Source organism: Genypterus blacodes, unplaced genomic scaffold (assembly GCF_046128005.1).
Source record: "Genypterus blacodes isolate CSIRO-AG114 ecotype Tasmania unplaced genomic scaffold, CSIRO-AGI_Gbla_v1 ptg000001l_1, whole genome shotgun sequence".
In the NCBI taxonomy this organism is placed as follows: Eukaryota; Metazoa; Chordata; class Actinopteri; order Ophidiiformes; family Ophidiidae; genus Genypterus; species Genypterus blacodes.
In genome coordinates, this window is record NW_027466815.1 from 47,169 (window position 1) to 70,678 (window position 23,510).

At 45.8% G+C, this 23,510-nt stretch overlaps 1 protein-coding gene across 1 annotated transcript; it reads left to right on the top strand.

Moving 5' to 3' along the window:
• On the top strand, window positions 1-13,184 carry tmem102 (transmembrane protein 102). The gene is made up of 6 exons (XM_076153626.1): window positions 1-186; window positions 1,534-1,737; window positions 7,150-7,491; window positions 8,662-8,855; window positions 9,129-9,341; window positions 9,480-13,184. Exons 2-6 carry the CDS (start codon window positions 1,536-1,538, stop codon window positions 10,077-10,079), a joined length of 1,551 nt encoding a protein of 516 aa, XP_076009741.1. The 5' UTR covers window positions 1-186; window positions 1,534-1,535; the 3' UTR covers window positions 10,080-13,184.
• The last annotated feature ends 10,326 nt before the right edge of the window (window positions 13,185-23,510 follow it).

Consider the following 23,510-nt stretch of genomic DNA (forward strand, 5'->3'; position numbering starts at 1 on the left):
GCAGCCAGTATCCCAGGATCCTTTGAGCCGGACCGTGATTCCTGAGACGCTGTTTCCAGGGGGAAGGTGGCGCCTGGGACCTGTTGGAAATGACAGCTGAAGAAATCGGTTTCCAGCAGCGCAGGGATCAGAACAGCGAACCTGACAGATAGCGAGGACACTCCATCACGGCAGCTCGCGGAAAGGGTGTGTGTGTTTGTAAATGTGAACGCTTCATAGCCAGTAACGAGCTAACGAGACCTGATCTCAGCGCATGTGTGTGTGTGTGTGTGTGTGTGTGTGTGTGTGTGTGTGTGTGTGTGTGTATGTGTATGTATGTGCCTGGGCGTGTGTGTGTATGTGTGTGCGTGTCCGTGTGGTTGTTTGTGCGCGTGTTAGTGTGCGCGCGCTTGTGTTGTCCCTGTCCAACTTGTCACGGTCGCTAGCTACCCAGCTAATTTGATGAAGCTAGTTGGCTAGTGTTGGCTAAAGAAAGAAGTGGAGTGTGTGTGTTTGTGTGTGTGTGTGTGAGAGAGAGGCAGCAGGTCGACCTAATCCCTGCAAGTCACCTGCTCTGTCATTACGATACTGTAGCCGCCACATTAACCCCTCTAATGTCGCCCTGGAACGTCCATTTGTCGGAGTTTTAACATGTTTAATCATCTAGCTGTCACCCAGCATACAGGCTAATTAGCTTGGCTATTAGCTAGCTTAGCCACGACGAGCAGCTCGCTAATTAAACCCGTTTGGAGGGACAGCTGTCATGACGTCACTCCGCCTCACAGGCTTTGTTTACGTTCATTAAACAGGGATAACCTCGGATTATTACACCGTTTGATACAGTTGTTTCAGTAAATAGCTGCTTAAATAGTGTTTAGCACAGACGGCACAGTGAAGCTCATATGCAGTTTAGCAAGGCGAAGTCAACGAAGGTAGTAGTCTAAAGTCATTTATTAATGTGGGCCATGTTGCTTTCTACAGGCGCGTTCCATTTAGGTCACTGACATATCAATGCAATGTGGCCGATGGCTCACTTTACACCCAGTTTTTAATTCCAATTCAAGCAAATATTTAACGTATGACTTAAACCAAGTATCCTTCAGCTTTGTGCAAGTAACTAAAACTTTGCCCCGGTCAAGTTGTTGTACAAAACACGACAGACAAACCTGAGTTAATGTTTGCAGAGTGACTTAATCCTGCTTCAGACTCATCGTATCGTATTCTCAACATTGCAGGCCTTAGTTCATCGAAAATGACTCATTCTCATTCACACCAATGATGGGTCCTTTTGAAATTCACCTGCATGTTCAGTTCACTTCAGTTATAAAATGGTCCATCCAGGTCTTGTGATTTGAGGAAGGCTTATAAAAACAAGAGAAGGATTATTGTAGCAGAGAAAATTGTGGAGCAAGTTGTGAAATTGTTTTGTAACTACTAAAGCCAGAGGAGCTTCAATCAGCAACATTAAATCCTCCAGGGGACATTGTTACATGTCTTAAAATGTCTCCAAATATGGCTGATATGATATTGTAGTCGTTCCTCATTCCCCTCTAGAGATGGAGTCCTTGATGAGTGCGGTGGGGCCCCGCTCTCCAGCTCCTGCCAAGAAGCTGACTGAAGTGGACTTCCGTTCCGGGGCTACCCTGGAGCAGTTGTCAGCACAGGTCTCTGAGCTGGTGCAACTGGAACAGGGGGAGTTTGGAGACCAGACCGCCCTAGAAGTCCACACAGCCAAGGACTTCATCTTCAACATGCTAGGTATGTTTGTAACTCAAACACACAGGATAATATGTTCTGTATCACAGTTGTTCCCAAACTTTGTATGTCTCAATCCCCAACTGATAAGACTTCACTGATAGGCATTTGAATCAAAATAACCTCCATGGTTACAACACCAAGTGTGATAAATATGCAGGGCAAAGCTCAAACATGGACGCAGCTGATATTCACTGTCCAATAGTCTGTTAGATTAGTGTAGTGCTGGCTGTCCTAAATGAAGTGCGTTTGTTTGTCCAATAGGTGGCACTCTCCCCCCTCCCTGCTCTCCCCTGTTGTTTTTCCGTTTATATGTCCTACTGTGCTGGAAACAAAGCATTTTTGGCCGCTCTCTTTAATCCTTTGGTCATTTATTTTACTGCTCTGCCTTTACTCCTCTCAACCTACTTCTGTCCTAGCTTTTTCCTTCTCTCTCGCTCTCATTCTCTCACTCTCAATCTCACTCCATGTCTGCCAGAGCAATTGCAAAGGAATGGCCTCAGAGAAATGGGCCTGAGTCTGCGTTTGGTGGCATAATCACCAAGAGTTTTGCTGGTATTTTCAAACCCTGTTCTTCTGTGCCTGCTGTGATAGTTCTGGTAGGGAAAAAAGTCGGAGAGAGTGTGTGTGTGTGTGTGTGTGTGTGTGTGTGTGTGTGTCTACTTGAACACACAAAGAGTTGATTCTCTGCTTGTCTCTTGTCCTTATCGAGTATTCAAAACGAGTAAACCATATGCAGTTATAAGGGAAAAGGCATGAAGGTCTCCATTAGTCTCAGACATCACACCACCTACGGTCACGGTCGCTTCCTTGTCATTGGTGAAGGGTGAGCTAATTGCTGTGAGCGGCTTGTGTAGAAGTTTGTTTGTCTCTGACTTTAATAATTAGAAAGACATCTGGTAACTTGTGTATTGTGATAAAGCAGTATAATAATTGAATCACTTAAAAATACCTTAACACTAATTCTGATTTGATCCTTATTTGCTGTTGTAGGTCTGCCTGTTGCTACATTTCCACTTATTTTCTTAGTTTCACCTTGCTGGCGTTCAGAGTGATTGAACTGTGCTTAACGCTGTTTTGCTGTGTAATAAAACATAACTCCTGTCCAAGAATTTGCATCTGCTGCCTCTGCTTGCCAAGACCATTCAAAGCTGTGTGAGCAAAATACATGGACTCCAATATTCTACCAATAGCTACAGGCGAGGTGAACCTTCAAAATGTCACCGAAACGGAATCAGTGTGAGTGATTTCTGAAGCCAGAAAGACTTGGCATGCTGCATTGGTGCTCACATTTTCAATCAAACTGCTGGCTGCTGTTTGCTTTTTCCTGATCTTGCAGTGCTCCGTGTTGGGAACCAGTCCCAGAATAAAACTACAAGTTACTTACACATTATTACTTAATGGGATACTTAATTGATGTAGAGGAGGACTTCATATTTCTTCTGCCCCTGTCTGGAATGTAAAAGTTCTGACTTTTGCACGAGGATATATTTCTTACTTTATTATGTTCCTCTTCTTTTGTGGACATTCTGTTTCCTGTGTTTCTGAGGATAGCTGATGGAGGAAACTCCAGATGACTCTCAGCCAAGGTCTCTTATTAGACATAGCACCTCATTTCCTCTCTCCATGCATCGTTCCCTTAATATATTTTCCATGCATCTTAAGTGGGAGAGAACGTAGTGGTGAGGAACAGACACAAGCGAGGAAAATAAGGAAACAGTTTTGGAGCTTTGGAACGTGGGGAATGATGCCTGGTTGAAGCATGAGCTGTCAAACCCTTACATCATCCAGCTGCCTGTCATTTATTGGGGATGAGCTGGAGTCCTTTCCTTGTCTTTCGGTGGTTTAGTAACACCCCTCCCTACACTGTTGTCTTTATTAAACACTCGTAGACGCACACACACACACACAGACCCCTGACCCAGTGACCTGAGACATCCACCCAATCACTTTAAATTGGAACATATCCATTCGGCTTCCTTCTTCTCTGTCTCCTGCCCATTCTGAGCTAATCTCCAGACTGGACGTGAATTCATAAACAGCAAGCTGGCAGAATGACTTTACCTTTCAGCGGCTGGATTGTCTGGTATTAATCCGGCTGTTAGCCAGGGAACAGTGGCTGGAAGAAGTGCGTATTGAGGCTGTATTAGTCAAGATTCATTCTTAATGGATTGTATATTGCTTCCTTGGGAATGAGATTGCTTTTAAGTTGATTCTCTGCTCCTATTTGAAGAGATTGCTCATTTCTGAAATGAAGGAAGGTCAAAGGGAGGTAGTGGATGTCCAACAAAGCTTGTGAAGTGGACCAGCTTGTGCTCAACCAAGGTTCACTGAAGCAAGGCATTGTAAACCACTTGAAAAAACAAAAATAATGAATTGATTTTGATTCTGTAGTTGTTACTTATAAAACAGAGCCAACACATTGTGTGGAGACGGAGCTTAGCCTGAGCAGGGATTAGATGAGAACATTCTGGATGTAGCTCTTAATGAAGCCAGTCACAAGGGCTGTAAAGCAGTCCAGGTGTTTCTCCAGGTCGAACACAGAGATGTTCTTTTGTTTATGTTTCTTCCTAAATCTCTAATCTATTTCCAGCTGATGGATTAAGGTTAAAACTAAATGTATAGGAATGCGATTACTAGCTTTTCCTCCGCCCTGTCACCTTGTCATGCCTTCCAAATAAGCAGCAGCAGCTCAGCACATGAGGGAGGCTGCACCGTATTTGAAAGAATCCCATTTTCAGAGATTTACATTGCTATTTCTACAGTCTATCCAATATGGAGGTGTGTGAGGCTGAATGTTCTCACCCTGTTAGGTCTGTGATGAAGGGACGTCTCACCCAAGACGCCTTTGCTCTGCTTCAGGGGATTTTTCACTGTGTGTGTGTGTGTGTATGCAGATTAAAATGTGAATTATGTCGTTGCGAGTTCAATTTACCTCTTATACAGTGGGAATAAAGGCTTTTGAACGAATCTCAGAGAATCCAACGTGTTGACTGTCGGAGGCACACACACCTACATCAGAGAAGGGGAAACTTGATGGCTTTGTTGGAATCTGACTGCTCTTCCTCCCTTTCATGCTGTTACCTTCAAAAGATCTTCAAGAAGGACAGAAGTATTCTTGTCTTGACGAACATGCATTTGGATACAGAACATTAGCATCTGACCTGAAGCACAACCGCTATTACAGTGGAAGTAGGATACATTTGTTAATTCACTGGGATTTAGCAGGAATCATGCACTCTAAAATCCAGAGTACAGGCAGGAACGCTGCTGTAAACTTGACGATGTTCCTGTGTGTTTATGGAATCCCACTTATCTGAAGATGAACGCTAAATAATTCAGATTCAGATGATCAATTTACATTCAGATCACACATACTGCAGATTTCCTTTTCCAGCCCGATGCGGTTGAGCAGGTCAGTTCAAGGACTCCAGCACTTAGGCTGTTTGATCGCAGCTAAAGGTTAATTATCTGCTTCCTCAGGTGAGTCGTTCTTTTATGTTAATCATTCACATTTCTATCACTGATGTTAACTGCAAGCCTAAACGCCCTGAATCAAGTAGTTCAGACTTACATGTATGGCTAGACTGTCCATTGTGTTGTGAGTTTGGATGGCGTGATGACATTGCATTGCGTTTAATGATCCATCTTAATATAGTCGAGTCTGAAAGTGAACAAATGTCCCTCTAATTGAAAATCTACATGCAAAGGCGTTTCTTAAAGGATTAGTCTTGGTCCATGGTTGTGAGTCTGTCTCTATTCCAGCTGTATGAGTTAGTGTGGGTCTTCCGGCGGGTGTCTTTGAGAAACTTTGAGAGTGTGTGTGCGTGTAAATCAGCAGCCAGCTGTTGATTTGAGCGTTTGGATGAACAAGTAGATTGTGATTGGGAAAAGACCTCAAAGTCCTTCGGCCAGTGTTCAAGTTCAGAGGATCAATTGCTAACTAGAAACGTGTGTTTGTCTGTATTGGAGTTTAATGTGGACAAAGGAGTTTTCCTCCACACACTGTTCACAATCAAACTAAGCATTATGTGCTTAGTATAAAAGTTATCATCACAAATCTGTCGAGGAATTGGACAGGAACTTATCTTAATCTTTCACAAAATGACACGTGCTGAATATTTCATGCCGCGCTCTTCCAGGAACCACTGCAAGATGACATGAATGTATTCAACCTTGAAGATCCAGCATTCTGGGTAGAGTGCACTGGAGGCCACACATGCAGGGCTCCAGCTGAAGACGCAGCTGCACTGTTCCAATCAGGAAATGAATGGAGCTTGAAGAAAGGGATGAGCTGATTCTTTTGAGACACGGTGTGGCATCCTACCACTTATCCTCGCCTCCTCACCCAGTGGCTAAGAAATGAGATACTTTTCTTTTTTGCTCTGCTTTAAAGCAATGCGTCAGAGAAATTTCCATCAGCACTTTTGACTTTGACTCCTACGTCAGTCTCTGCTGCTCATTTGCAGTCTCATGACGTATTGTTCTATTTCCGTGTGCCCCTCAGACTGCTCTAGATTTGGGCTCTCACACTCTCGTACGAGCACAAATGTGTGACGTCTGTACATGAAAACGGCACCAATCATTCGGTTGCCATGATTGCGTGCCCATTTAGCTGGATGACAGGAATCCTGTTGGGGGCTGTGTGCCTCCAGCCGTGGCCTGGCGGCTTGGTCTGATGCCTCGGTCTCAGTTGCCTGCAGGCTCTAGGAGGGATCAGCACTCATACCCGAGATTAATTCCGCACAATCTTTCCCCTATGATGGCATGAAAGTGGACTGAAGTGTCCATGCTTTACCTTTACCTTTGACCTGTGGCACCTGGTGCTTAGCTGTAGACTGGGGCGGTCCAACCACAGGATCAAGCCTCTCTTGGTTTCTCTCTTAAGATGGCAAAACTTAATCTACTTGATTCCGGTGCTGCAGGTCCCCCGGGCCCAGAGCCTCGGAGGTTTACAACACAGTTAAGTAGCCGTAAAGGGATTTGGGGGCTTGGGGTTTTCTCCTATAAACAGTTTAGAGAGGAAAGTGAAAAATGCGTCTCAGCACTCTGGTAAATGACCGCACAGCCAGGCCTGAAATGTAACTAGATGGATGATTGTTGAACATGCTGGCATTTGAAGTTTGGCTTGAACTCTTTTTTCCCTGTTTCATGGTTTTATTGTATTTAACCTGTTTACTACTAAAATCAGAATTCCTTCTTTTGAATCCTCTGTTGTGTCAAATATTAATGAGATAAGTGTGATGTTTATTTGGGGAGAATTATGTTATATTTATTGAGTAATAAAAAATCTGTTGATTAATCAACTAATCGAAAAAATAATCTGTAGATTAATCGTTTCGTGCCCGAGTGCTGAATATGATTGAAGTTGCTTGTGAGTGATTGTCCTGTCTCTCCCTAATCCTACCCCTTTAGGCGTGGTCCAGAAGGTGGACCAGCGCCTCCCGGTGGCCAACGAGTACCTGCTGCTCTCAGGCGGTGCCCGGGAAGGTGTCTTGGACCTCAACCCTGAGGACTTGGGCGACTACGCCAAAGGGGCCGACTTTGACCTGGACTTTACTCTGCTGGTGCCGGCCCTGAAGCTCCACGACCGCAATCAGCCAGTCACCTTGGACATGAGGCACTCCCCGCCCTGCCACTCCTGGCTCAGCCTCCGCCTCTGTGACTCAAACACACTGTCCCGCTGGGGAATCTGCTGCCAGGAGGAGAATGGACTACCTGCTGAGGAAGAAGATGAAGACGAAGAGGGAGAAATGGGTAAGCGGGAAGTCATTGTTGCGAGGACAAAATTTCAAACCATAAGAGTGAAATGGGTAAGGGAACTGAGCTTGAGAATAAGGAAGAGATGGCAAATGGTGAGGGAGGTAAAGTGGAGAGGAGAGAAGGGGAAGGAGAGATGGGGTTATGAGGAAAAGGAGGAAATAAGAGACAAAAGGTTTGATGGGGAGCATGATGAGAAAGCCTTTAATGAGGAGAAATAATAGATTGGAAGACGAGAACGAAGAGAGAAATGGGTCATGAGGGAGGAGTCAAAGGATGAGATTTCAATGTGAGAACACCAAATGGATGGATGGAGTTTAAAGGGAGGGAGGGGCAGAGAGTGAAAGGTTTTGGGTGGAATTCTGTGAAAGCAGAAGAGAGGAGAGCTGCATGGGATATTTAGACCAAGGTCAAAGGTCATTTGCACAGTGAATACACAAGGAAAGACTTGAAAGGAACTGGAGATCCTGGAAGTTTAATAATCTCCAAAACAGAAAAGGAATAGATGAGGCATCCAGAATCAATGATTACCCCGGAGCCAGCAAGGCAAGATAGTGAAGCAAGGCAGCGATCTACCCTGCGATGTGAGCTCCGGTGGCGCCAGTGTAGTGAGTCAGCCGCTGTGATAACCATCAGTCAACCTAGACCTTATTCAGTTGGGTCTTCTGTCTTCTTTTCATTCTGAACGTATCCATGCCAGTGTTTTGTTTTTAATCTCATATTTGGAGCTCCGATGAGGTCTGAGGCTCTGCACTCGTTTAGATGGTGAGATGGATAACAGAGAAGTTTACAGATCCAGACTAAGAAAGGGCTTTAAGCTGAGAGACGGACCCAAACTATCTCTAAAGAAAGAGTTGTTATCCATTGCCTCACATCTTGGTGCGGTGAACAGATGGTGTATGTGAAGTTTTGAGGTTCTGAAGTTTGAACTACCCAGAGCTAAGCAGCTATGGCCACAGTCCACATGTAGTATAAACATTACAGAACGGCAGAACATCCAGAAAGGTGACTGAAGGAGTGCAGACGTGCAGCTGGAAACATTGAAAGCTGTCATTGCCGCCGCTGCTGCTGTTTGATTGTGCAATCATAACACAGCTGTTTGTCAGTGGTTCTCTAATTGTGTGAAACCAAATTTCAAACTCTCTTCCTTCATCCCCTCTTCATCAGGGAAAGGCTCCATGCTGTCCCTGGGCTCTCCTCACTCTCTGGACGGGTCGTACTTCTCCCCCACCCTGGTCACAGACTGGTTCTGGGGGGTGGTGAGTGAGGCGGTGGAGGAGCTGAGGCGCTGCCCGCAGAGAGGCATCCCCACCCCGGACCGCCTGGAGAGGAACGGACCCCTGACTACCATCATCCTCCAGGTAGAGACCAGACAGAGTGATGCTGTAACCACGGTGCTCTGACTCAACATGTCCATAAGGAATGTGAGCCTGCTGAACTCTCCTGCCCTGATCTCAAAGTGTCCGTCTGGGAGATCCAATCAATATTGCAGCAGATTGCCGTCTGTAAATGTGTCTTTTACCTTTTTAAACCATTGTGAAGAAAACGACTCTGCCCTCAGTCTCGTTAAAGGGGAAAGAGATTCAGGCCTGGGTAAATGATGATGTAATGTCCTTCTGCCGTTCTCCCTGTAGGCAGGCTCCAGCCGGGTGCTGTACGACCTGCTGCCCGTGGTCTCCTTTAGGGGCTGGCCCGCCGTGGCCCAGGGCTGGCTGACGGCCAATCACTTCTGGGACGGCAAAATCACAGAGGAGGAGGCCATATCTGGGTTCTACCTGCTGCCCTGCTGCTCCCCGCTGGGCGGGCGGCCCGAGAGGGAGTGGAGGCTGGCCTTCTCCCGCAGTGAGGTGAGGCTTTCGCTCCTCTTGTCTCTCAGAAGTTTAGTTTTTTAAGCTCAATGGGAAAGGGGGTCACTTTGCATGTGTTCCTTCCTGTTGCACCTCAGCTCAGTCCTGAGAGCCGTCCTGTGTCTCTGTCCTCACCAGGTTCAGTTGAAAAAGTGCATCCCCTTCCCCATGGCTCAGGCGTTCCAGGCGGCCCGAGCTGTGCTGTCTCGTATCCTGGCCCGGCCCCGCACCGGCCTCAGCCTCTATCATCTCCGCACGCTGCTCTTCTGGGCCTGTGACCGCCTGCCTTCCGCCTACCTTTCCAGCCCTGACTCGGACACTCCTGGCCGCCTCCTTCTGGGTCTTCTGGATGACCTGGCTCACTGCATCCTGGGGAAGAACTGCCCAAATTACTTCCTGCCCCAGTGCAACATGTTGGAGCACCTGACTGACAGCCAGGCTCTGCTGGTGGCGAGGAAACTGGCCCACATCCGCTCGGATCCGAGCGAGCACCTGGGGGCGGCTGTGGACCAAGCCCAGCAGGTGGGCCACCTTAAGAAAGAGGCCATGGCGAGCACCAACGGCCACAGCTCCCCCGGGCATCACGCGGCCAACGGCATCATCTCGCCATCGGAAGACAAGTTGGCTCAGCGGCTGCAGCAGCTCGTCACTGAGAACCCTGGGAAATCCATATCTGTCTTCCTCAACCCCGACGATGTCACCAGGCCACACTTCCGCATCGATGACAAGTTCTTCTGATGCTACGATGCTGCATAGTGGTACAGGAATGTGTGTGTGTGCGTGTGTGTGCCTATTCTCTGAGACACACACACATCAGAGGGCTCCAGGTTGAAGCAGAGGTGTTCTCTTCTAAACACCGCAGGCTTCAAACCAAACGAGCTCCTCCTGTTTCCACCCTAACGACTGCAACAGAGCCTCCGCCGCTCCACACACACTCTCCAAACCAAAAACACACAGACACGTCCCGCCACCGCAAAGTGTGGCCGACGGTCCCGTCAAGACCAAACTCTGCCGGCGAGCTGTTGCCGTGGAGACAAGCCCACACCAAACAAAGCTGGCCTTAATGAGACTTCATCAGCTGGTGCTAGAAAAAGTTGAACGCCGGCTTGAAACGAGTCCCACAGAGAACGACACAGATGGTGTGTGTGTGTGTGTGTACATTTGTGTGTATCACCACCTAAAGGCTTTTCATAGAACACTCACACTTCTAAAGACAGAGGGGGGGAAAAGCCCCGGGTTTGCATATTTCCCTCTTCTTTTATGTGTGGGCTGGATCAGAGAGGGGGGGGGGGGGGGAGAAAGGTAAAGATGATGTAATTGAATGTAATGTGAGGAGAAGTGCTGAGTCTTGGATCAAAGAGTCTCTGTTTAACGTCTTAGCCCACTTCCTTCATCTCTGCGCCTTCTCCCCATGCATCTTCTTCCCCCTCTTCTTCTTCTTCTTCTTCTCTTTCTCAGGTATTCATAACGCCGGCCTGCCCCTTCGTCCTGCAGCACAGCTCCTCATCTGTCTTACTGAATGTACCAAAGAATCACGCTCGAGTGTTTGCAAAATCGCCTTCACACCGTCAGAACTTCAGTCCTGTGACATTCTTGAATCAACTGAATGTGTCAGAGAGTTGCGGTCAGATTTGATTGACAGGGATAATAAGGATGTTAACGCTGCTAAGATAGTTCTAGACTGCACAGGTGTAGCACCGCTGCTTCACACTGATGATGTCCTTCCACTCCACCTGAGGTAAGGTTTGAATCTACCTGTTGAGACGTTTGGGCTCCGGGTTTTGAGTAAAATTCTCAATTTCCGCCTTGAATTTACAAAACACTGTCACCAAGAAGTGAGGCTTCAATCAGCAGCAACGTGTGAGCAAGGATCTAAAGTATGAACTGCGCATTGTAGTTTAGCCTGGTTACTTTGCTCTCAGAAGTGAAAGGGCCACACACACACACACACACACACACACACACACACACTCACTACATTTATGGCAGATGGCTTTTGACTTCTGATAATTGTCTCCTCTGCTTGGCTCGTCTTCTTTAATGAGCTTTGTGTTTATGTTTATACACAGTATATATATATATATATATACAGCATATACAGTGAGTGTGTGTGTGTGTGTGTGAGTCTGAGACGAAGCCACACAGCTGGATTCAAACACACATCGGGCCTCAGCCCAGGGTCTTATCCCCTGGGCGGGTGTTTGTTACGCGCTGGGCTCTATCTGCTCTCAGCAGATGGGGGGACGCTCACAGGGAGCATGGAGGGAGGGAGGGAGGGAGGGAGGGAGTCGGGCCATCCTCTGCTCCTTTGAACAGATTTTGCAGTGGGGACGTGGCTCTGCCAGGCTCCGGACATCTTTTTTGGGACGGTTGCCCTGGCTGCCTCTCGTTCCCTCTTCAGTGTCCTCCTCCATCTTGTCTCTTTATTGCTGCGTGACTTTCTTTACCATCGCTCATCCAGACACGGTTACTTACTTATTTATTTTGAAATAAAGAAGTAACAGTGAATCTGCTGGGCGTGAAACAGAGGAAAGTTCCAGAGTTGTTCAGAGTGGCTGCGGTGCTTTGATCCTCAGCCACAGGAAGCTGCTCACACACACTTGGTGCCACTCCACATTTCTGTTTAGACATTTGCCACAGCTTCATTTAGACTTTTTTTGTGTTTACTTATACAATCATCAGCTCAGTTGTACTGTGCATTTATTTCCTCCCTCTCCTCAAGACGTCTCTAAGCCTGAAAAGGTGTGTGAACACAATTCTGCAAATGAAATAAGGGGTAAACTCTTAAACGGAGTGTGTTTACCTCCATGCACTGCACTGCACTAACGCTACAAGCACAAGATCGGCTCCAGCCACGTTTTACATGCTAAGAAAGAAAATATAGAAGATATTTAATAGCGGTGATTTGTTGTTTGTTCCAAGCAGCTGGTTGAATGTAGGTGCAGGCTTTCTATTGTGTGTTGAGCTGGTGGTGTCGTGATGCACTCTGATGTTACAGTATCATTTATTCTCTATGTGCTTACTACTGAGGGTTTATAACTGTGTGTGTGTGTGTGTGCGTGTGCGTGTGTGTGTTGAACCTCAGGAAACCAAAGTGTGTTTCTTGAGGTGGCAAACGATGTGTGCTGCAGAGAAGCGGCAGCAGGTTGTGTATTGACATGCCAAGTGTCATAAGCTTGTGTGTGTGGTGTGTGTGTGTGTTTTTAGCACTTCTCCACCTTGGGCCAGATCTTTGGAAAGGCTTGAAACGATCAATGTTCTGTGTTTCAAGTTGATCTGTAAGCATGAAACCTTTTTGTAGAAAATCAAATCTTATATTTTATGATATTGTGAGATTCTAGATAAACAAATGAGAGCCGGGGGGGGGAAAGGCCTGAGGTTTGCAATGATGACGTCATTGTAGGCTTCAGAGAAAGGGGAGATTTCTAATATCTGCTGTCCAGGGATGGCACAGAGTACAGATGAGGCCCGGACACTAAGAGGCGACTTTGGGCTCATGCTTCAGTCTTTAGAATCATTAGAACATTTGTGCACAAACTACTGATGATTCTACTTCAAAGTATCATAACTGAAGGATCTATGTCTAAAAATACACTGAATCAATCTCTTATCTATCTAATCAATCCCACACATCAAACACAGTCAGAGCTGAACTATTCACTCTGCTCTGTATTCAAATGTTGAGATAAGAATCTATTCAATCACTCCACAGAGTTTTCTATCTGAACTTGAGTTCTTCCTCTCTTGTCTCTGTATCGCCGCTGATTTGTTTGGATTTATTACTGTTTTTCTTTTCTTACAGAGTTTTTGCTTTAGCATGAAATAAATCTCTACGTTTCAAAACGCTTTGTGAACACATTTTGTTCTGAGGAGGAAACTGAGATGATGTCATAGTGACATCAAGATCCTCCTTAATGTCACAGAGGCCTACAGTTCAGGAAACATCAACTTGGACCTGCAATGCCTCTTCTCTCCAACAGAGGGCTCTCCAGGACAGTGTTTGTGTCGGGACGCCTCAGTTCAACTCTGTCTGTTTATACAAAGAGGATTTCAAAGCACAGTGAGAGGATTCCACACACGCTAAAATAACACAAGTAAAACACAATACTCACTCGGCCAGGAATGTTTTTAGAATGAGAGAGAAATGTTTTTAAAACGTACACATGGGCCTTTTTCAGGAACTCTACAAGTTTGTTATCATAGTAACACTAAAACATTGGTGCCCTTCTTAGTTTCATATGAAAGAATGCAAAATAGATCATTATAATTCCCTAACCCCTGATTGGTCTTGCCCTATTGCTCACAGCAAGGTCAAAGGTCAGGGTCCGCTGCAGCACAGTAGCCTTGTGCTGTCAATTGGCAATTTAACCACAAGATCTGATCTGCAAACATCAGCAGCCAACCTGCTTAGGCAGCAGATTTTTGGTGTTTAGTTTCTTTGTAAACATTGAATTCACTGCAGGTGTGTGTGTGTGGCGTCGGGGGAGCGGCTGCTACAGGATGTTTAAAGTAGACAAAGTTACTTTCAGGCAGCGTGACATTTTGTGCAGTGATGACATTTTGGAGGCAGACGTTTCCACTGAAGCTCACATGGATGTGGGAGATAAGGTCGGCCTCTCTGCTGATTGATATTCTTCTTTGGCTTTTTACAATAGATGCATTCTGCTGCTGTGTGTGCATAATGAGGAGGGATGAGACATGAGGCTCATTATTTGGAGTTTAATCACTGATGATTCATGGACTCAGCTCTAAAAGGACACATTAGTTTAGACTCCATTACAGGAGGTTTAGCACAATATGCATGCAGATCGAGTCCATTTAAAATGTTTACACAAAGAACGCTCCTTTAAAAGCCTTTGAGGAGGCTTCTAGAATGATCTGAATATCTAGGATCACTCATAAATGATGAATATCTGATCCAGGCTCAAATTCCCTCTGCAGGAGTTGAAGTCAAACTTTCCTCCTTGGTGTGATGAAACAGACACGAAGGATGACTCACACACACACACACACACACACACACACACACACACACACACACACACACACACACACACACACTTTGGCTGTTTCTCCAGGCAGTGTGTGACTTTAGAAAATATTTGGATCTTGTAATGATTAGCTGATGATGGCACAGCTGTTGTAAGCAGAAACATGGAACATTATCGTTTTCCTTTAACACCCCCAGATAGATCCACACTCTGACAGCAGCAATCTGTTGATGTCCATTAAGCCGATTACCAAGCGAGGAATTTGCTTGATGGTGCAATTTACAGATGTCACTGTTGGTAACACGACCTCGGGAACCTGGCAAAGGATGAATGAAAGATGGAGCCGCTCCCTTTTAAAGGTTAGGCAGTCTTGGTCTTGATCCATATGTTCACATGCAGGATCCCTTTAGTTTGTCTGAGCTGCTGTGAGGCAAATTCCAAGTCAAATGGTGTGGATTAATGTTGCAATGATGAACTAAGCTTCAAATGTCTTAACACACATGACAACACTCCCTAAAGTGACTTGAATTCATGAATATTACCTCATCAAAAAGCTCATTTTAGCTTTAAAGTGTCAGACGTGTCTCCTTCCCTTACCTGTATGGTGGAGATTGTTAATCTATCTTGTAAATAGGCCACAGTAACCTCAGCCCTTAGGGTAGTGTGTGTGTGTGTGTGTGTGTGTGTGTGTGTGTGTGTGTGTGTGTGTGTGTGTGTGTGTGTGTGCGCCAGGTGAACACTTGTCCCCATTCAGCCCCAGCCCCTCAGTGAAAGACAACCAAGGTATCAAGCTTACACCATGACCTGGTTCTTATGTACACACACATAGGCACACACACACACACACACACACAAGGGTAACCACAGTGTTGTAAGTGTCAGTTGACCAATGTAAACCTATCCTGTCATCTATTCTATGTTACTTCTACATAAATAAAGGGGTATTGTCTTCTTGTGTGTGTGCGTGTGTGTGTGTGTGTGCGTGGTTGTTTTCAGTGGCACGTGTGTGTGTCGGATGTTTTGGTACACAGTTGGTTACATGAATCCATCACCTTGACCTAGAAGAGTTGAAACAGTGAGTGGTGGTCCTAAACAACTTGCTGATCTTATCCAGCGGACACAATGAATAGCCTGTGGAAATATAGAATATAAACCAAAGTGTGTGTGTCTGTGTGTGACCCAGTGTCATTTGTTTCTGGTGTTTTCGTGCAGCGACCGGCGGTGCATTTGCTTGAGTCCCATCCATCTCTCATCTCTGCCCCTGTTTCCTCCCTCTCAGTGCTGCCTTTGCCAGGACCCCCCCACCCCTCTCACACACACACACACACACACACACACTGCTGCTTCGTATTCACACTCACACCCACCATCCCTCCTTCCCACTTTCACAGGGTTGAGACTTGTCCTGGTGCCAGTGATGCATTAATCTCCATTACAGGATCGTGTGTAATAAGAGTGAAGGGGAAGAGAGACGCAAAGTCCTGAAAACACCTGCAACGTCTCAATGCAGATCACACACACACACACAGACACACACACACACACACACACACACACACACACACACAGTAGGTCTCCTCCCCTTTTACCCTGGCACAAGCTTTCCCGTCTGGCTGACTTGCAAAAGCACAAGTCATCATAACTATCCTCCACAGAGCCCGATGTAAATCATACCTCGTAAAACAGACGCTGCTCACTTCTGATTGGCCGAGGCACGTCACAGGCCGTCGTAAAAGTCCTCAGCCACGCACGGCTTTGGCTGCATAACGCTTATTATAATATTAATACACTAACCCAAGCACTGGTGACGTTCTGCCAAAGAGTGATGCCTCATGTCACCAGCAGGACGCAGCTCATAGGTCCTCAACCAGGCATCAATATGGAGACCTCACACAAATAATCAGGTTGAATGTTAACGCAAGGTTGCAGAGAATGGATTCCCATCATTCATAGAGTGTCTGTTGTTAGTTATTCTATAAATGAGTGGATGATCACCCATCTGAGCAGCCGCCCCCCCGCTGAGAAGCAGCCAGATAACGAGGACGCCTGCTGATGCCAGGAGTCTCCAGCTCCACTCGTTTATGGAAGCTCCGTCACCCAATTACATCTAAATCTGCCTCATCCCTCCCCGCCGCCCGCCGCGAAACTGGAACTTCAGGTCACTTATCCCTTTTTTCTACTTGATCAGCTCTTTGCCGGTGCTGTGCGACGCCTCTCAGGTGGATGAAGCCGCCTGTCAAGTGAAGAGAGGTGATGTAACCAAGCGACAGAGGAAGAGGCTGTTTAACTGAACTCACTCCATTCGTACTTGTACTACACCAGCACATCGTCTCTCTAACTCCATTACCGTCCCTCTAATTACATCTAATATAGAAACCATGCAGTGTGTCGCTCCGTGATCGCCTCGCTCCTTCACACGCTCGTACTCGCAGCGTTGCTTCAGTCATCATAGATCCTCTCAGCTTATGTTACACACTTACATACATTCTTACATCCTGTTTAGTTTGTAGGATTGCAAGCAAATGGGATAATAAGAACAATCTAGCACCTCTCAGGGGTTTGGTAGCCATTCTATCCTCATAGCTGTACATGTTTCTCCAGAACTGCATAATGAAATGCATCATCACAGTCTCCGCCTGGGTCCACACACACACAACGTGGCTCGCCTCTGTAAACACCACATCCTGGCCAAACCCCCCCACACCCTGCCTGGTCACTCAGTCTCATTCCAGTACAGTTTGGGAGAAATTAACTCCTCATTATTTCCGTTTCAAGCTAGTTACCATTACCAGTTTGCAAAGATACACACTATTGTTGAGACTTATAAGGTTCTATCTTCCCCCCCGGACTTTTTTCTGAATCTGAAGTCTGACCCTAACTGTCTCCTAGCTACAGAACCACCACAAAACACAGATGATTGACATTTACACTAAATCTTGTCCTGGGACCTGTACAGTCCGGAGCTCTATTAAAGTTCATCAGATCTTGTAAGAGCAGGGGTCTGTGCCAGCGCTGTGACGTGTGAGAACCTGGGAATGATCACCACACCCACTCCAGTGTGTTAATCCACACTGGAGGTCCTGTGTGTTTGGGCCCTAAGCTGATGCAGAGATGCTCATTGATTTTTGACGCCCGTGTAGTCGATGCTGTTGATTTTGTGGCTTGGCCAGAAACTGTAAACCCTGAAGTTTCCTCATCTTTGGGCTGGGGGGAAAATGAAATAAATAAAGAAATAAGAGCTGAGAGCGGAGAGCTGAGAGCGAGAGCGTCTCCCTCATGCTGAGTGTTTCCCCTGCTGTTCTTGACATAAGCACTTTTTCTGTTGGAGTTGGTATCATTAGTTTGTGCCTGTCATCAAATCTGCTGTGACTGGAAGCTCCTCTGTACTCTCTCTCTCTCTCTCCCTCGCTTTCTCTCTCTCTCTCTCTCTCTCTCTCTCTCTCTCTCTCTCTGGAACTGGAGTGTTTGCAGAATGAATCTTTGTACATTTGATTATTTTCCTCTGCTTCTCCATGTGTGTGTGTGTGTGTGTGTGTGTGTGTGTGTGTGTGTGTGTGTGTGTGTGGTGCGCGATGACGTCACTGTTGATTGTGACGCCGGCAGTCATGTCCGTCATTGGACACAATTACTTTTATTGATCAACATCTCCGTCCCTCTCCTCTCCTATGCTCTCCTCCTTTCAACTTTGCAGACGTTGCTGTTGGCACCCGACGTAATGTGTGTGTGTGTGTGTGTGTGTGTGTGTGTGTGTGTGTGTGTGTGTGTGTGTGTGCGTGTGTTCATGTCTGTGAGAGAGAAAGAAGGTGAGAGAAAGAGAGAAAGAGAGAGAGAGACAGAGAGAGAGACAGAGATGGAGAGCCACCTAAATAATGTTGCATGACACTGCAGGAAATGTTGTCGCATCATTAATTCTATGAAAAACGCTGTTATTATTCAGTCAACAATGAGCCATTCTTCTTATCTCACCTGGTATTTATGTAACCTTGTGTAATGAGCACACTTCTGCTGGTGTGTAGAGTTATTGAGTCTTGTGTTTGTTCCATAATGTGTGGCCCTGTTCAGCTGAGCTTCATAAGCAGAAACACAATACATAATAATAAAGATAAGGGAATGAAGAAGAGTCATCAGACACAACAGGGAGAAGAAGCATGATTGGAGAAAGCTTCATTCTAACCTTGGAAACTCATTTTGGCAAAACAGGGAGGCTGGACTCCGCTCCATTGGTCAGTCGCTATGACGTGACACTGAGACGTCAGTGGTCTCCAGTGTTCCAAACGTATTGATTGGTAAAGAATAAACCTTCATTTGACTTTCCTGTGTTTCCTCCTCCCTTGTTCCCTTCCATCCCTCATTAGCCCTTCGTCAGTGGTGAATTATCCCTCTGCTTTATTATTCTCCAGAGGTGCCCGGTGCTGACACAGCGTTGAAGAGTTGTCTTGGTGCCGTCTGCTGTTTCTCTTCCGCCCCCGCCTTTCTCCTCCGCAGCCTAGGAGAAAAGGAAACGAGGAAGAAGGAGACTAGATGGGTTGTTGGCTGTGTGGCTGCCTGTTTCCACCCAAACCTCCACCATGAGATCCCACAATCCAGGGCATCAATCCGTGTCCTGTGATTGGCTCTCCTTGCACGTATCTGGATGCAGCTCCACATCCAGATGCAGATTTCTGAGGTGAAGTGAGTCGTCTTGATGTTCTCTTACATTGGGAGAGATCCGGTTTGAGGGTGTGACTTGGAAAATAGCGAATCGCAGGCATTCCAGCTCATTCTCTGTCTCTGTCAGAGCGTTTCATCTCAAACAGGCAGCACTTTATACCACAAACACACACTCTCTCAAGTGCAAGACGAGTCATCAGAAAATCCACTGAGGAGGAGAGGGAGCCTTCATCGTGAGGAGGTGTGGCAGCGCTTGTTTGTCACAACAAATCGAGCAAACAGAACAAAGATGAAGAGCTTATCACTGTAATATTAATATCCACTTACAAAAGCTGAATGTAATCTTATTTATTGGTCTGGACTCTGCGTTCTCAGCTTCATCAAACCCTTGAACTGAAGTAAGAAGTTTCCATCTGTCAGTCATCCTCTCTGCCTGCAGGCTGACTGGCTGCCTTGTCTTTCCTTCATTCCTCTCCTCTCTCACCCTCTCTCCCTCCCTCTCTCCCTCCCTCCCTCCCTCCCTCTCTCCCTCCCTCCCTCTCTCCCTCTCTCCCTCCCCTATGTGAGCCGCTCGAGTTAAAGGAAAATACAAGACATGAATAATTCTATAACCCTGCTGTATTTATCATTGCACTTAGTTTAATAGAAGCCAGTGAATAATACATACACACACATACACACACATACACACACATACACACACTCCCACACACAGAGAAAGCACAGAATGCATGTTGTGTCATTTCACATTGAACATGGATGTAGAAGGGCACACACACACACACACACACACACACACACACACACACACACACACACAAACACACACACAGGTATGAATTATACATGCATACGGGGACACAACCACCTCAAAGTGCTGGCATTCCTGTATGAAATTGAAGTAAGGCCTTCCCACCGCTTGCAAGCGTGGCAAAGTGTGTGTGTGTGTGTGTGTGTGTGTGTGTGTGTGTGTGTGTGTGTGTGTACCTGTGTGTCATAGGAAGAGAGAGAGATCGAGCGACGCAGGACTTGAATGAGTGTGTGTTGTCCCAGCTTTAATTGACATTGAGCTGTAGGAGGGACAAAGGGGGTAAATGGAATGGAAAAAGAATGTGTGTGGTTGGTGTGTGTGTGTGTGTGTGTGTGCGTGTATACATTTTTGTGCTCTTGTATAAATATTTGCCTTTGCAGTTGTCCAAATATGTGTGTTAACTTAAAGAAGACATATATTATGCACACACGAGTACGGGTGCATCTATTTACAGGCACAAAGCACTCTCTCTCACACACACACACACACACACACTATGGACCTGTGGCAACTAATTAATACGCCTCTCTTGCAGAGAGATGTGTTATAGATGTAGTTATATAGTTATATAGTTATATAGTTATGTATAAGACAGGTAATCCATTTTTGCACACAGGTTTTTGAGAGAGAGCGTATGAGGGCAGCCTGAGGGGGGAAAGCAGGTGAAAACAGGCAGATTGGAGAAGTAGAATCCTCCAGGGAGAGATAATGGAAACATACGAAGGGAGTGAAAGAACGAAGGATGTGGAGGTCTGGAATGGAGAAATACTCCGAATCCAATATTACCTTTTATGTAAGGTCACTGGTGTAAACTTCTATTTGTTATTAAAGCAGTGCAGCAGATGGAAGGGATAATTGTGTGTGAGAGTGTGAGAGTGTGAGAGAGAGAGAGAGAGAGAGAAAGAGCAAAGCAATCTATCATTTTAGAATGTGTACTTGGAATACAGAATATTCCCTCAGAACAAACACAGGGGTCGCAGTACACAGCAGAGCAACGGCATAAGTGTCATCGTCACACACACACACACACACACACACACACACACACACACACACACACACACACACACACACACACACACACGCAATTATGGCAATCCCCAGGCACTCTTACCATAAGTGCAGAATGGTGTTCACCCCCCCCCCCCCTCCCGCCGCCGTGTACGTTCTTGGGATTATACACACACATGAACATGTGTGTGACAGTCAGACACACACGTCCTGCATCTATATGTGAAGTGTGCAAGTGTGCAATTCGTTCTATTTTTCACTCTCAACACACACACACACACACACACACACACACACACACACACACACACAAACACACACACACACACACACGTTAAATCCAAGACATATCTAATTTATATTTGCCTGTTTTCATTTGCACATGTTTAAATCTTTAAGTGAACTGAATTTGATGCTTTCCTACTTAAAACTAATTAAAATGAGGATAGTTGCATTTTAGATCCAAACACCAACTGAGGCACGTGTGCACTTTCCTGTGCCTCCAAATTTAGGAATGTCCCTTTAAACACAGCCTGTAGTCAACCATGATGCATCATGCGACTCAGTTCACACAACATGGAGATATCAAAGCAGAAACTAAGCATTCATGATTAAAAAGGATTCTCTAAAATAGAAACACGTCTCCTTGTCTTTAAATATGAATGAGTCACATGATCTAAAAATGATTACACCAACATGTGAAGTTAGATAATCATGTGCTCTGTACCTTGGATGTAGTTCAGTCTTACTTGGTGACTTTATACTCTGAAGTATTGCACACATTTCATATCAAAGCAGCCGTCCAGATGCTGGGTTTGATTGTTATTATTCTTTTCAGCGTTGAAGCATTGGAGTGTATCCTTCAGCTATTATATAAGCTAGTATAAAAGATACAGAGACAAAATGAAATAGACTAAGATGTCCAATTCATTACTCATCTTGAAGTTCTGCTATTTCAATCAGTTGAGATCAGGGACATGAGGAAGCTGTCACACGTCTATCTGCATATGTGAGATGTGCTGCTTTGTCACAAACACTTACTATACTGTCCATCCACATCTGTATGTGACAGAAGAGAGCTACGCATCGGTGCCTCATAGATGAGGGAGGAGCGGAGGAGCGGAGGGGGGAGATGTGAGGTAGGAGGAGACAAGGGGAAGGACACAGGGAGCTGGGAGGCTGGAAGAGAACCAACCGAGTCAGGATGAACACAGACTGGGTGCTTCTTTCACACCATAGGATGAGTCATCCCGCTCAGCACTGCGCTGTGAATGAAGCAGAGAGGGGAGGGATGCCTGCAGAGACGGGGAGAGAGACGGAGACTGAGGGAGGGCGAGAGAGAATCACATCCACACAGGCTGAGACCAAACACATGATGTGGAGCCCAGTCTGTCAATGAAAGCAGGAGGAGGAAACGGTGCCAGAAGGCAGAGAGGCGGCTGATGAATTCCGTGGAGATGTCAGAGTGCATTGACATGGTGGCACCGTCCTGCAGAGAAACTGTCCTGGAACACCTTTAAGTACCTTACCTGTGAATATTCAGATACATATTCATATTCTGTATAGATTATTTTCACTTTTCAAGGGTTTCTTATGTGTCACTCTCCTATGTCCGTGTCCTCAGTGTATTGGGTGGATGCTGTGTCCTACCTTGAACCTGTTAGCCTTCGGGTATGCACCAGTTTTAGAGGTCAATGACTAGATCAATCAAGTCATCAATAAATTCCTTTAACCAATCAATTGTGCAGTGATTTGTCACAGCCCAACACCTTTCATTCAGTGCAACAGTGCCAAAGGGGATGTTGCCAAGGCAAGGCACGACCTAAGGAGCAAAAGAAAGTCAAAGGAATACTGTAGGTGCTATGATGCATACGAATAAAGCAAAGCCAAGTTGTCAATATGGAAATGCCAATGGTTTTGTGGAGCTGCCATGGTTTGTGTGGACAACTTTGAACTGGATTGAAATCTATGGATCGACTCCCCTGTCGCTGTGATGTAAATAAAACACTGACTCTTCTGACAATACGCATTGAGACGTAAACAGATATCATTGAGATATTTCAATGGCCCTTTGAGGGATGATTTTGAGATTTTGTTGTTATTGATTGGCCAGAGGGGATTATATCATTATAAGTTTAATTTAATACTGTGAAAAGCCATTGTTGAGGGTTATTGTTATTGTTGAGAGAGACTGTATTGTGCTCTATCATTCTCTTTCTCTCTCTCTCTCTCTCTCTCTCTCTCTCTCTCTCTCCCGAGGTTTCTTCCGTTTTTCCTCATACATTAAGGTTTCTCTGGAGTTTTTCCTCGTCTTCCTAGAGAGCTTTGGGCGGGGTTGGGAATTTTCCTGATGTGGGTCTGTAAAGCCCTTTGAGACAATGTTTGTGATATTGGGCTATACAAATAAATTGACTCGACTTGATATGCCCTTTAGATGAACCCAAACAGTGACACATCTCATTGCTGACTGGCCCACAAAGTTCCTGCATCATTTCGGGGTGATGAGATCTATATCTGTGTGTGTGTGTGTGTGTGTATGTGTGTGTGTGTGTGTGTGTGTGTGTGTTTCTGGGGACGCTCAGAGCCCTATATAGTGTTCTCTGGTATGTTTAATCACTTGTCCTGATTGGTTTACAACTAATCTCTGTGGGAACATTGGTCCTAGCATACACACTCACACAGACGAACAGACATGCACACACACCA